General features: G+C 42.0%; 1 protein-coding gene across 1 annotated transcript in view; it reads right to left on the bottom strand.

Annotated features, from left to right (window-relative positions):
• xpo7 (exportin 7) overlaps positions 1-13,484 on the bottom strand; it is a 23,553-nt gene that overhangs the window by 7,859 nt on the left and 2,210 nt on the right. Inside the window, exons 2-14 of the mRNA XM_023419059.2 lie at positions 7,824-7,970; positions 6,898-6,991; positions 6,101-6,267; positions 5,904-5,969; positions 5,711-5,815; positions 4,407-4,572; positions 3,729-3,802; positions 2,676-2,795; positions 2,429-2,575; positions 1,450-1,622; positions 1,176-1,369; positions 879-984; positions 118-253 (exon numbers count right to left, since the gene is read on the bottom strand). Of these exons, the coding sequence (XP_023274827.1) occupies positions 118-253; positions 879-984; positions 1,176-1,369; positions 1,450-1,622; positions 2,429-2,575; positions 2,676-2,795; positions 3,729-3,802; positions 4,407-4,572; positions 5,711-5,815; positions 5,904-5,969; positions 6,101-6,267; positions 6,898-6,991; positions 7,824-7,970 (1,695 nt within the window). The remainder of the gene's footprint in view (positions 1-117; positions 254-878; positions 985-1,175; positions 1,370-1,449; positions 1,623-2,428; positions 2,576-2,675; positions 2,796-3,728; positions 3,803-4,406; positions 4,573-5,710; positions 5,816-5,903; positions 5,970-6,100; positions 6,268-6,897; positions 6,992-7,823; positions 7,971-13,484) is intronic.

The raw sequence follows: 13,484 nt of genomic DNA, 5'->3' as shown, positions 1-13,484 counted from the left end.
CCCTGCTAACAGTGGACATGCAGGGTTACTGAGGGAGGGTGTGAAGCAGGGCCGGGGGTTAATTTAACTCAGGCGCCGCAGCAGCAGCTTGAACAGGTAAAAGCAGCGTGAACTCACCTTTGAGGATTTCTGCACCTGGTCTCCGATGTAGATCTTCCTGAACTGCTCGAAGAAGCTGAGCATGGCGAGCTCCAGCCTCTCGTTCCCGGCCTGAGCTAACCGAGAGTCGGTCAGGTTCATCAGCTGGAGCACCCTGACGCACACACACAATCACAGAGTTAATGAAGCCGGTTTCAGACACGGAGCAGGAAACTTTTCATGCCCTTGAGTCGCGGCCTTACACCTCAGATTTACATCTGTACACCCACATCTGCCCCAGAGGTTTAAGTGACAGTCTCTTCTCAGTGATTAGTATTTAAACTACAGGTGACGTGATGTCTCTCCTTTTTCAAAATCAAGCTTCATACAACGTGTTTCTGAATTCATTAAAAAGCCAAAGAAAAGTCTTTATTTAAGAAAGAGGTTTTTAGTCGAGAGAAGTTGTGTTTTAAAGCAGAAAGTACAGAGAGAAGAAACCTGAGATATAATGATTTAAAAGCTCAGAAGAGAGTCCCACACTCCTGAGAGTTTATTAGCTGGGAGAGTGTAATTCAGGCGAAAGTAATTATGGAGAAATGAACTGAGGACACTTCTATAAAACACTGGAATGCAGGTGAAGGAAAATTAGAAAGAAATGTATAAAAACCAAGAGACCAGCTCTCCCTCCCCCTCTGAGAACTCCTTCCAAACTAATATATTAAACTGTAAAGCAGGTTTATTTCTCTTATTAGTTCCTGAAAACACAAAACTCTTAGGGTTTAACATTTTCTTCTTCTTACCGACAGACTAACTCTCCGTCCATGGCGTCCTGCTCATCTGTGCTGGCGAACGACACCCGTCCACCGATCACTGCCCCGATTATATAAACCAACCACGTCAAGCGACCTGAGGAGGAGGAGGAGCCGTTAGTCAGACTGTCCCGGAAACAAGATGTCGTTATTGTTACTGTAGCTGCTGATCAACAGACACATCAGCAGATTCTGTCACACGTGCACCAAGTCAAAACAAGCCAAGACGTAAATGTGATCGAACTCCTGCTCTGAAAGCGCTGGTGTGTCGCTGCGTGCAGCTCGTACCCTCCTGCACAGTGATGTCTGCGGCGCTGGAGTTGGTGGACTGCAGCAGCTCCTGGTAGGTCTGAGCCGCCTGGTCGAACAGCTGCACCAGCAGAGCGCACGTCTTCTCGTACTCGCACCTCCCGATGGTGGACAGCTGGTCCAGCTGCTGCTGCACCAGGCCGGCGTCATCGAGGGGGTCTTCCAACCCGTCTCTGTGGAGACCGTCAGAGGTTTAGACCGATGAGCGAGCGGCTCAGCGGATACACAGACAGACCTCTCACACTGCCGTTACCTGAGGATGACGTGCACCGACTCCAGCCGCGATGTGATGTAGGCCTTGGTGACCTCGGGGGTGTAGGTCTCCAGCAGGTGAGGTTCGGTGGCTTTGACGTAGGGGACCGACGCCGCCAGACGCTGCCACAGACTCAGCAGGTAGTGAACGCTGTTGGGGGCAAACTCCCAGTGCTGAGCCACACAGGAAGAGAGCAACAGGTGAGGCATGAACGTCTTTCATTCTGATCACAACATCTTTCCTCTCATTTAATCAACAGTCAGGAAAATGTCCGACTGCTCCTGTAGGGGAGGACCAGGTGTGTCGGAGACATGCTGCTGCTCTCTGTCCCCATGTTTCCTGTCTATCGTCAAATAAAGGCGTAAAAATGCCTCCAACAATAAGTATAACTTTAAAACATGGTAGATTATATGCTGTCACTATCATTTCCATCATTAATTCATGTAATTCATTCATTTGTCTCTAAAATGCCAGAAAACAGTGAAAAATCACTCAGGGTGATGTCATCAAATCACCTGATCTGATTGGCCGACAGTCAAAAATATAAAAAATATAAAATAAAATAACTTTACTTTAAAATCAAGACAAAGATGCAGCAAATCCTCACAAATGAAGAGCTGGAATGTTTTCTGTTAATCAATCAATCAACTAATTGTTGCAGCTGTAGTTGATGATTGAAACATCTGGGAGACACAATGACTCCCTTCACTGTCCCAGTGAGGAAACTACTGGTGCTGGATCTTTACAAGACTCTACACGGACCTTTAACACACAACAGCAGCGTCTCTCCTGCTGCTTATTAATCACATGTCCTTGTACAACAGGAGAGAGATATTAATGCCTTATCAATAATATTCTAATATTGATCTCTCAGCCTCTTAAAAAGCCCCTTCCTTCTTTCAAATTAAAAGTATTTGCATCTTGATCAGGATCAGGTTGCAACATGTGCAGCTGAGCGACAGTGAACATCAGCACCCACCTGCAGACTGGTGACGGTGAAGTTCGCTATGAGTCGAATGACTTCAGGGTAGTTTTCTACTTTGACCAGCTCCCCCAGCTGGTAGTTACTCTTCAGCCTCGCCAGCAGACGGCAGAACTCGTGGTAGTTGTTCGGATCCGGCAAACACTGACACACAAAGAGTTTCACAGCGTCAGGACAATAAAAAACACAGAGAGGGAGGAAGTGTGTGTGTGTGTGTGTGTGTGTATGTGTGTGTGTTATTCACCTGTGGGTTCGCCAGTATCCTCTTCACTCCATCCACCAAATGTGACAGAAACTTCGCTCGCTCTGCGTTGTTGAAGAGAGACCGCCGCACAGAGGCGATCTGAACTAGACATGACAACACCTGCACACACACACGCACACACACACACATATACACACACGCACACACACACACACACACACGCGCACGCACACACACAATTAATTAGTCAACATGAAAGTCACTCTAAATAAATAACATTTATAATAATAATTATTGAATGGGTTTTTTAGAAGAGTGATTATCAGATAGAACCTCGAACCAGGTTCTACCAGGTTCTATCAGGTTCTATCAGGTTCTATCAGGTTCTATCAGTTTAAACAGGACAACAGTTTGTCAGATGACAGATGAGTTTTGGGAACAGATAATTCAGCGACATGATTTAATTTAGACGTTTAAACTTTGCGTTAAATCAAAGACTCTTCAGACAGATTCAAACTTCCAGTAAAAACACACGACAAATAAATTAAAAACAAGTTTCTGTCTGACTTTCTACTGATGTTTTCTCCTCGTCTGTCTTTTATCTTGCTGAGAGATCACAGAGTCTGAGCTTTGAACTCCTGTCATCAGTTACTGTCTGATGAAGGAGTCACATGACATGAAACAGACCCAGTGAGGAGCAGGATGCTGTTCATGATAAGTCACTAAAATGTTTTAAATGCAACTGGCAGCAAAAACAAAAATCACAAAACTTTATTTCATATCAGATTTCTACAAATTAAAGTTCTGACTGTTGATTATTAATAACATTAAATCTTCCAAACAAACACCAGGACGAGCTGAATGATTAAGATTCGTGAGACGTCCCTCGAGCATCAGCTTCAGCTCATGTCAAGTTCATATAACGTTTAGAAAATTACAACGTGTAATAAAATCTGAGTTATGAGGTTTCACAAAGTCAGAGAGAAAGAGTTTTTAATCAAAATAACCTACAGAGAAGGTTAAAAACAAGAAGCTCTGTGTGAGGAACTCGTGTTGGTCAGAAACATGAGACGACGTCACTGCGTCACTTACCAACGGGGAGAGGGATGGAGGGATGGAATGATATAAATTGAAAAAGAGCTGCAGGGTGGAGGAATCGAGAAACGCTGCGGGAGAGAAATGAGATACAGGAAGTGGTCAGGTCAGAGTTTTACAGTCACAAGATGATATTTACGTTTTTCATCTACGTCAGGATCAGGTGAGTTCGAGAGAGCGACTCTGATGGCTGACAACTGTAATTATATAAACATACATGAAGCACCAGCTGAACTAACGACAAGGAGAACAAGTGTACAGCTTTACACATCAGACCTCAGACGACGACGAGCTGCACTTTCACTTTTAACACAATGATTCCAACCTTTATTTTACACTTCACAACCATTGTTTTAATTCTTTAAATGACTCGTCCACTACTTTCACTGCAAACTCACACTTTAACTTCCTGCAGGATTTAAATCGAAATCTGACACTGACACATGCAAACAACAAACATTTTAACCTACAGTGTAAATAAGCAACAATTCTGCACAAACTTTAGTTTTTTCTCAATAATTTTTCCCACGTTTGTTGAAAACTTAACGTTTATTAAAATCTACAGTAAAAGTGATTAACACACTGGCTTTGGAAACCAGTGTCCTGACTGGGACGAGACTGGGTTCAGGGTTAACGATATCATGGTTTAAGAGAGGGGAATACAGCTGCAGCTACCTGATCTCCATGACGTGGGGATCTGTACGGTGCAGAGGTCGTCCGACGACTCGTCTGTGGAAGTTCCTATGAAGTCGTAGTTGAGGCAATTGTAGCTGAGTTTGAGCAGCTGCATCAGCAGACCGTGCTGGGACTCATCGTTCAGGTTCAGGTTCTTCCCCGAGGCCTGGAAACAGACACAGAGCAGCAGCAGAGTCTCAGGCAACCTGCAGACGCTCACTTCTCTCTCTCTGTCACTGCTGCCGGAGCTCAGTTCAGTTACATGCTCTCTCTCTCTCTCTCTCTCTCTCTAAAGGCTTATTTTTAAAGCTCCATCAGATCGTGAGTCTTTGTTTATCTGCCTCCGTCTGTGTCGACTGTCACACGTGTCATAAACTTATTATCGTCTCTAACTCTGAGGAGAATTAAGCTGTTGAAGGTTTTCTGAGGGGAGAAACTGAAAGCAGCAGCTCAGGAATCAGCTGTTCATCCCACATGATGCGACACTGCTTCAAACTGAGTGTGATTCATGATGATGATGATGATGATGTTGTATCGTTACATTTAGATTTATGAGCTGCTCGTTTTACTGTTCGTTCACTTTGTTTGAAATAAAAAGAAGAGAAGTTTGAACAGATTTTGCTTAATGTAATTATTAAACTGTCAAACACGTGTTACCTGAATCTGATTGTTGTTTTTGTTTATTTACCATCAACAGGACCTGATCAGGACGTCTCTATTGATCAGATGTTTTCTTGTTTTGTATCAAAGTAATTCAATAATTTATTTGTTTAAAATAGTTTATGTAAGAAATATAAAACAGGGCCTCCACACCTTATTAAATATCAAATATAAAGGAATTTTCAAGGACTTTCCAGGACAAATTCCATCAAATTCCAGGACCAAACACAGCAGTTTGTTACAACACTTAGAAACTAAAGTTTTTTATTTGTTTAGCTTATAGTTTTTTTTTAATAAAAATTATATTTCAATGTCTATTAATGTCTGTTTTCAGGCCTTGATTTTTTTTCTCAAATTCACAAACTTTCAAGGATTTCAAGGACCTGTGGGACAAACCATTTACATCATTTACAGTAAATCTGCAGGAGAATGAGAAAACCTGCTGATGATTCAAAACTCTGCACGATTTGTTACATTCATGCTCTTATTTTGAAGTTGAAAGGAAGTAATCCACCTGGTTTGTGACGGTGTGTTAAACCGCAGTCGGTCTGAGCTACACCTGTTTATCTGAAGCTTCCGTTTCAAAAACACACACCTGTAGTTAACAGGTGTACGACTTCCTGTCACCTGTGAGGTGAACGTACCTGTTTGAGGAGGTTACAGGAGAGAGTGAAGATGTCGAAGAGGGAGGAGTCTCTGAATGATGACGCGATCTTCCTGTGTTTGGTCAGGGGATGCGTTGTGTCCGCCTGAAGAGGAAGCACACGAGGTTTTTACCACGACACAGAGAGAAGAAGAAGAGGATGAAGGTGGAGGTGAGGAGGAGGAGGAGCTTACCTGATTGATCTCATTGGTCAGCTGGGACAGGATGGTCACCCCTATGATGCAGTGTTCAACGCTATCCTGTAAACACAGCAGACACACATCAACGTCACAGAAAACTAAACAGGTGTTTCAGCAGGTTTCCCACACACACACACACACACACACACACACACACACACACACACACACACACACACACACACACACACCTGTAGGAAGCGCGTCACATCGGCGATGACGTTTCTGAAGACGTAGTCATCTTTCTGACAGTCGAACCAGCCCAGTTTGGTGATGCGGGCGTAGAGCTGGATCAGCGCCTGGGTCACGAACGCCGCTAACTTCGGCCGCGTGGCCAGATAGTTCAGAACATAGTTCCCTGTACGTCACAAAGACAAGAGCAGGTCGCCTCAGGTGTGACAGACTTCATAAACATTTCAAATTAGGGCTGCACAATTAATGGAAATATAATTAAAATCTCATGTGTTCTGGTTTTATTGGCTCTGAACCCTGACTGGTGTGATGCTGGTGGACTGGAAGTGGAAGATTCAGATGGCGAATGAGTTTGTTTTGAGTCGGCCGAGGCGTCTGTGCTGAACCTTCCATCACTGAGTCAGTTTTGGGAACCAGTTTACCAAGAGACTGAGAAGAAACAGCTTTTTAATATAATACAGCCATTAAAAATGCATGGAAACAGCCGCAGCAGGTCCAGCGCTTCCCACACCGATCAAACAGGCCTTTGTGCGGCTGAACACCGCGCTCTGTTCACAGACACGTAACACAAGCCCAGAGGCCGGGACGTTTACTCCACATGAAATCAGATTTAGTGAGATCTCCAGGCTGAACGGCAGCTGAGAGCAGCAGGGAGTGCACGTCATTCACCTCACTGTAACCTACACGCTGCTGCTGTCAGGACAACACATGCTGCTTAATGACACACAGTTAAACCAGTAACTGAACCAAACATCTGCAGTTTGGTCTGACGTGTGATTGGAGGAGAGGTACTCACGGATGTCGATGCGTTGCTCGAGCGGTAGAGGGTTGCTGGTTCGAGAGACCAGTTTAGACAAACAGGTGGCAGCGAGCAGCTGAGAATACGACGACTGTGAGGAGAGAGAAACAATCAGAACGGACCATGTCAGACGGTTTTAATTGACTTTTCAATCAAGACCATTTAAATATTTGACACCAGGAAACAATAGAAAAAAATCCTGAATAGTTACATCTCAAATAATCCTGTCAAAACAAATTAAAAATCCAGAATTAAATTAGAATTAAATTAAATGTAGGTTGAGGGAATATATATGAGCTGTTATTATGGGGGGGGGGGGGTACAGGGTTATGTCAGGACTGTCAGATGGAGGACGAGCAGAAACAGCTTTAAAATAAGGAGCAGAGTCAATTCTGCTGATTAACAATCATCATTATCATCATCATCATCATCATCATCATCATCATCATCATCGTCGTCGTTCCTAGTCTTGGACACCAGCGATCAGCAGGTCCAGACCCTCGACCCACAGGGAGGTGGCTCCATGTAATTTCTCCAGGCTGAGGCCCGGTCACCGGACACTCCCCTCCCAGGTCTGACTCCAGAGAGATTCTCCGTCTTTCCTTAATCCGAGCGACGACATCGTCATGGAGATCATCTTCTACCTGGTTGCTGGTGACTCTTTAGTCTGCTCTCTCTCCACTGGAGCCGGTTCGACTCGAGAGGAGAGGGACGTCTGGACTTCTTTGCGACACTTTCACTTTTGATTCATTTGGTTGATAAAACTTTTATATTTCTGCAGTTAAATAATGAATGTTTTTCCTGTGACGGTGTATTTTCACTGTGTGGCGTTGCCACTTTAACCCCAGTTACAGGTCTGAGTGTTTCCTGCACCACAGACGCTGCAGGTCGAACACTGACTGACGGACTCGGCTGATACTCACGCTGCCTCTCTCCAGCAGCAGCTGACATTTGCTGAGACAGTCTGGGCTGTTGGTGAACTCGACCAGAGCTTTCTCTGCCTGGTGTCGGACGGCGGTGTCGGTGGTCTCGTACAGCTGCTTACACAGGATCTCCAGCTGGGCAAGGCCCTAGATAAAACACAGAGACATGGAAGACACGGGGCTTATCAGCCAGCAGCAGACTCATCTGACAGACGGACACTCAGGACATTCATCATTTCACAGAACATCATGTTCCTCACAGACACAGAAACACAGGACAATCACTTCACCCACAGGTCGACTGTTTACATGAGGTGGATGAAGTGAGGAAACAGTCCACGGCTCAAACGATCAGCTGATTCGATCAATCACAACAATGCGGGCAAATATTCTCATAGTCGATTAATCAAGTCAATTTATTTCTAAAAATGTATTTTCTGACATTTTAATGAACTAAACGATTCATCAACAAAATATCTGTTAAATAATTAATATTGAAAATAATTGATCGTTGCATCTGCAGCCGAATAATCTGAGGCAGATTGTGAACAGGGTTAATACATTCCTGTAAAAACAGCTGAGACAATTAATCAATTAGTGAAAAATGTATCGTTTTTCACGATTACCTGACATTTTTAAACCAAACAATTCATTGATTAGTCATGGAAATACTCATTGGATTAATCAATAATGAAAACAATAAACAGTTGGAGTTACGTCCATCTCTACAGCCTCAACTGAAATCACAATCTAAACCCATTACAGTGTAAAACACGGTGCTGCACCTCAGTTATTACACTACAGTCTCAGTACATTATCACTGTTAATTACACTTTTTAAGTTTCATATATTCACATTAATAACAGGATATTTTTGTGTCTCCATATAAAAATCACCATTTAATGCACATTAGGAGCAGACTGATGGCTCGACAGTTTTCTTTCTTTTATAATCAAATATAAACATTTCAGAGCGGCAGGCGTTCACGCCCATATATTTAATAATATTAAGTTCCATTCATGTGGTGCAGAAGAAGTGCTGAGTCATGCACAGTCACAGCAAGATGCCGGAGACTGATAAATAAATTCAAAATGGTCGGACACAGGTTGAAGAAGAAGCGCGGAGGTGGTGGACGTCTGGATCTAAGAGGAAAGGGTCTTCTCTAGTTCTGATGGTGCATTCACTGCCCCCATCAGTGTGAGGAGTTTGGGGTTAGAGAAGAGGTGAGGAGCAGTGTTTCCTGCAGGTATGACAGAGAGTTACATCATATCTGCTCCCCGAGAAACTCTGCTGGCCTCAGATAAGAGCTCGCCACCAAACCCTGCTGCACACGTGACATCTGCTGCGCCAGATGAAGCCAAACGCCACAAACTCCACTGTATAATTCACACCGATAAAAGTTGCATCAGACCAACTTACATATACATATACAGGCAGAGCAGAGATGGGCGGCGACGTGACGGTCTGACAGTGAGATAATGTAGTTAAAATGATATCACAGCAGACGGTGGTCACGCTGGACAGAAACATCTTAATAGTTTATATTACAGCCTGACACATAGTGGATTTATGGGGCCGATGCCGATATTAGGGAGTAAAAAAAAATCCAGATATCAATACACACACACACACACATATATATATATATATATATATATATATATATATATATATGTGTGTGTATATATATATATATACACATATATATATATATATATATATATACACACGTGTATACAGACACATATCTCTAATGAAAGCAGGATATTTTACTATTTAACTATAAAATTTAACGTCCAAAATGACATCAGTGACTGAAACGGTAAACTTAACAGGAATTAAATAAAAATAACTATAAAAATAAATAATTATAAATTAAAATCGTTTTTGCATGATGTGCAAAATGTCACTTTAAAATTAAAATTTGCATCGTTAGCAGAACGTAGCGTCCATGTTTTCCCTCTGTTCGGAGAGCATGATGTGAAGCACGAGCTCACACTGGCAGACAGTAAATATCGTCCACTTTATAATAAACAGAGAGCGACTTCAGACACAGGCCAGGTGCTCCGGTTCTGTCGTAGTGGATTAAGGAACAGGCTGAGAAAAGACGAGTTTTACGGCCCCGCAGGTCTTTAGTTATTCTTGTTCAACTGTCTAGAACATGAAGTCTGGAAAAATATGATATTTCAAATCATGTTTCAGTCTTATTTCTTCACATCATCCAGCACCAGGAAATAATAAATATGAAATGAGGTCTTTATCTTACTGCCAAGTGAATTAAAGACAAATGTTTGATTTTGCAGCAGGAAATTTACTTGGAAAAGCAGAATTAAGAGTGACACTGAGCAGGTGGTGGCAAGTCAGACCATCACATAGTTCACCGCTGATTTTCCAGATTGATGAGCGCAAACAAAAACAATATTTTGCAAACAGATTAACTCAAACTCTCATTGCGGTTTGTGGCAGGTTTAAACGCCATAAAATGGTAAAACCAAGTGGATGTTGGGAAAATACTGAGCTGTGGATCCACTGCTCACATCCCTCCCAGAGCTCCTGCTCCATCTCAATTTCTGCTTCTTGGTTTCTAGTTTGTTTTTTTCTTTCATGTGCAGTCTGACAGATGTTTTTAACTATTGCTCCTATATCACATCCACATGTGTAATTTTATGTGGGTTCAGCTTTTATCACACAGGTGATGCAGCAGTGACGACCTCGGCGTCGCAGCTTCGCCGGGTTCTGATGATCAGAGTCTCACTGAACCAGAAGGGACGAGATGATACTGTAGTTATTAATAAAGTAGTTATTAATAAAGTCTGACTGACACCACTGACAACAACGTAAACATGACGCACTTTTTAAATTAAAAACGACCTTAAATTCACTGGTTCCAGCTTCTCAGATGTGAGTATTCTCATTATTGATTAATTAATAATGAGAATCACCATTAGTTACAACCATAAACTGGTGAACTAACTCCTTAATGACAGTCAGAGACGGACCTGTGCGGGACCGCCACATGTGACTGGCTCTGGGCCATGTGTTGTATTAGTGTGATTAATCTGAGCTGCTGCTGCGTTCAGTCACGACAGTCACTGAACAGTTGAGATGCAGAAACACTGTAGTTTCAGGGACAGTCGTGACTCTGACTGTCTCTCAGTGAATTTCACTGCTGCAGCTACACGACCAACAGAGAGAAACAACACTCCTGGTTTTTGTTTGCTTGTTAAGTGGACGTCTGTTGGACGACCTGGATGTTTTGAATCTGCATAATGAAGACAGCTGCGCAGGCGCTGCAGCTCTTTATCACTTCTTGCTCAACTATTATGTTTCTGCACAGCACTACAGAGTCTGTGCCAGGAAATATGAAGCCAAAGCAAAAGTAAGAGCTGTAACCTGCATGGTAGAGAGGTCTGGTGTCATCAGATGGGAATAAATTACTCTAATAAAAAGTCTGCAAGAGACTAAATTCAGTTACGGAGGCTCAGTGAACTGATGTGAAATGATTTATGAAGCATTTAAACTGGTATCTTTGTCAGAGGAGCTGGTTTTACAGCTTCCTCAGAAGTTCAGTCAGTCAGCTGGAGATGAGCAACAGGTTTGATCGTCCTGCTTTCAATTTGAACGACACACCCGGGGACAGACAGACAGCACCAGCAGAAAGACTTCACACGAGCTCTGCTACACAACGACGAGGAAGCAGCAGTGATAACTTAACACTTTAAACGTAGAGACACAGACACGTGATGCAACGAGCTCGTGTTTAATCACAGCAGAGAGTGTAGAGAGTCCAGCTTCCTCTTCACAGGAGCTGTCTCACCTACGACTCATTTTCATCAGCCATCAGTCTGGCGACTAATCGATCAATACTCCAGGACGTCTTCAAACGTTTTGTCAGACCATGTCAGGAAAATTGAAAATTAAATTGAAATGGGAACTTTAAACTATGCTCTACAATTTTACAGACAAATTGATTTATCAACAGTTTGTTTTCTGTCTTCTTCATGACTCACGCCTTTTACCCAACAGTCCGTGTCACTAATGTCTTCACCTGACACACACCTGAAGAATCTGTTGTTGCACCCGCACAGGTTGGTTTTGGGGAGGGAAGAGTCACAATGTAGTAATAACTGTATATAACGTGATTTAAAAAAGTTATAAATAGCGATCATGCTCCTTCTCTGCCTGTAATATAATTAAAATGTTGTCATATATGTTAAAAATAATTATGTGCACTAAACTGAGCCGTCATAAAACACTACCAACAATATTTACTGTAAAATCAGGTTTAACAGGAAGTGAATCAAGTTTCTGGCTGGAATCAGTTCAGTCCAGCCTCATGTGCACACACAATAATTACTTCTTATTACATATGAAATCATAACCTTCTCAACAGCCACATTAAAACACGTCACATCAACTCCAGTGTTCAACAGGTGGAGTCGACACACACCTGAACCCAGGACGAGTGGAACAGACTTCCTTCTCACCTGTGCTCAAACATCTATCAATAGTGTTGCATATTGACAGCACTATACATGTACACACATAATGTACATATCCACCTACTGTATGTATATACAGTAACTCATGACACACCTGGTACCACCTGTCTCCTACTTTGTATGTTGTGTCCACTGTCGCTGGTTAACAGTCATGTATTCATTTTCATTTATTTTAATTCCTTGTTGCTCTTGTTTTTCCAGTGTGTCCATGTGTATTAAGATAAATAATAAAACTGATTCTGATTATTTATATATTTTATTTAACTTTTTTACAATGTATTTAGTCACATTTTTTAACTTGCAAATTAGTTACTTGAACCAAAAAGTGTCAGAAAACAGCAGAAATGTGAGTTCATCACATCTTCAGATGCGTTCTTTTGTCTGAACAGTTCAAAAACTAAAAAACTCGCACATCCTTCTCGTCCAGATACCGAGTCCAAAAACACTAGAAATTTAGGATCAAACTTTTTCTGACATGAAACTCTAGAAGGAAAATGTAACGGGCAACAAATCCTCACATTTAAGAAGCTGGAACAAGCAAATGTTTGACATTTTCTAGGTAATAAATTACTCAAACAATTAATCACAATTGGAAGGGATCAATTTTCTAACACTTAAATCATCAACCGCAACAACAATTTCTTCAGCAATAATTTATTAACCCAATCTCTGTACACTGCAGAAACGGACTGGGGGAAAGATATTCAGAACAGCTGCAGACCTTTATACAGATGTGGTATCTATATGATGTATCTGCAAACACTCACACAAGTTACTGGGTGCTGCTGAAAACCCCTTCAAATCTACATATTTCCTCTGGTCACAGTTAACACGGAGCAGGTGTTACACCTGTTGTGTCAAAATCAAGACGTCAACATCATTTTATTCTTTTAAGAAATTAAGTTTAAGGCTGCAACTAACAACTATATTCATTAGCTGACAATTACTTTTGAGGTTAATCAATCGTTTCATTTGTAGTTCATCAGAAAACAGCGAAAAATATGCTCATCATAATTTCCCAGAGTCCAAGGTGACATCTCCAAATGTCCAAAACATCCACTCCAAAACCCAAAGAGATTCATTCTTTGTGAGACACGAGTGATATAAAATATTTAGGGCTTAAATATATGTGATATAAAATAGAGAAAAGCAGTAAGTG

Source organism: Seriola lalandi, unplaced genomic scaffold (genome assembly GCF_002814215.2).
Source record: "Seriola lalandi dorsalis isolate HSWRI2012SDOR001 ecotype SW California unplaced genomic scaffold, Sedor1 jcf7180002054590, whole genome shotgun sequence".
In the NCBI taxonomy this organism is placed as follows: Eukaryota; Metazoa; Chordata; class Actinopteri; order Carangiformes; family Carangidae; genus Seriola; species Seriola lalandi.
The sequence above is the reverse complement of the archived record's forward strand: the minus strand, read 5'-3'. Positions and strand labels throughout refer to the sequence as shown.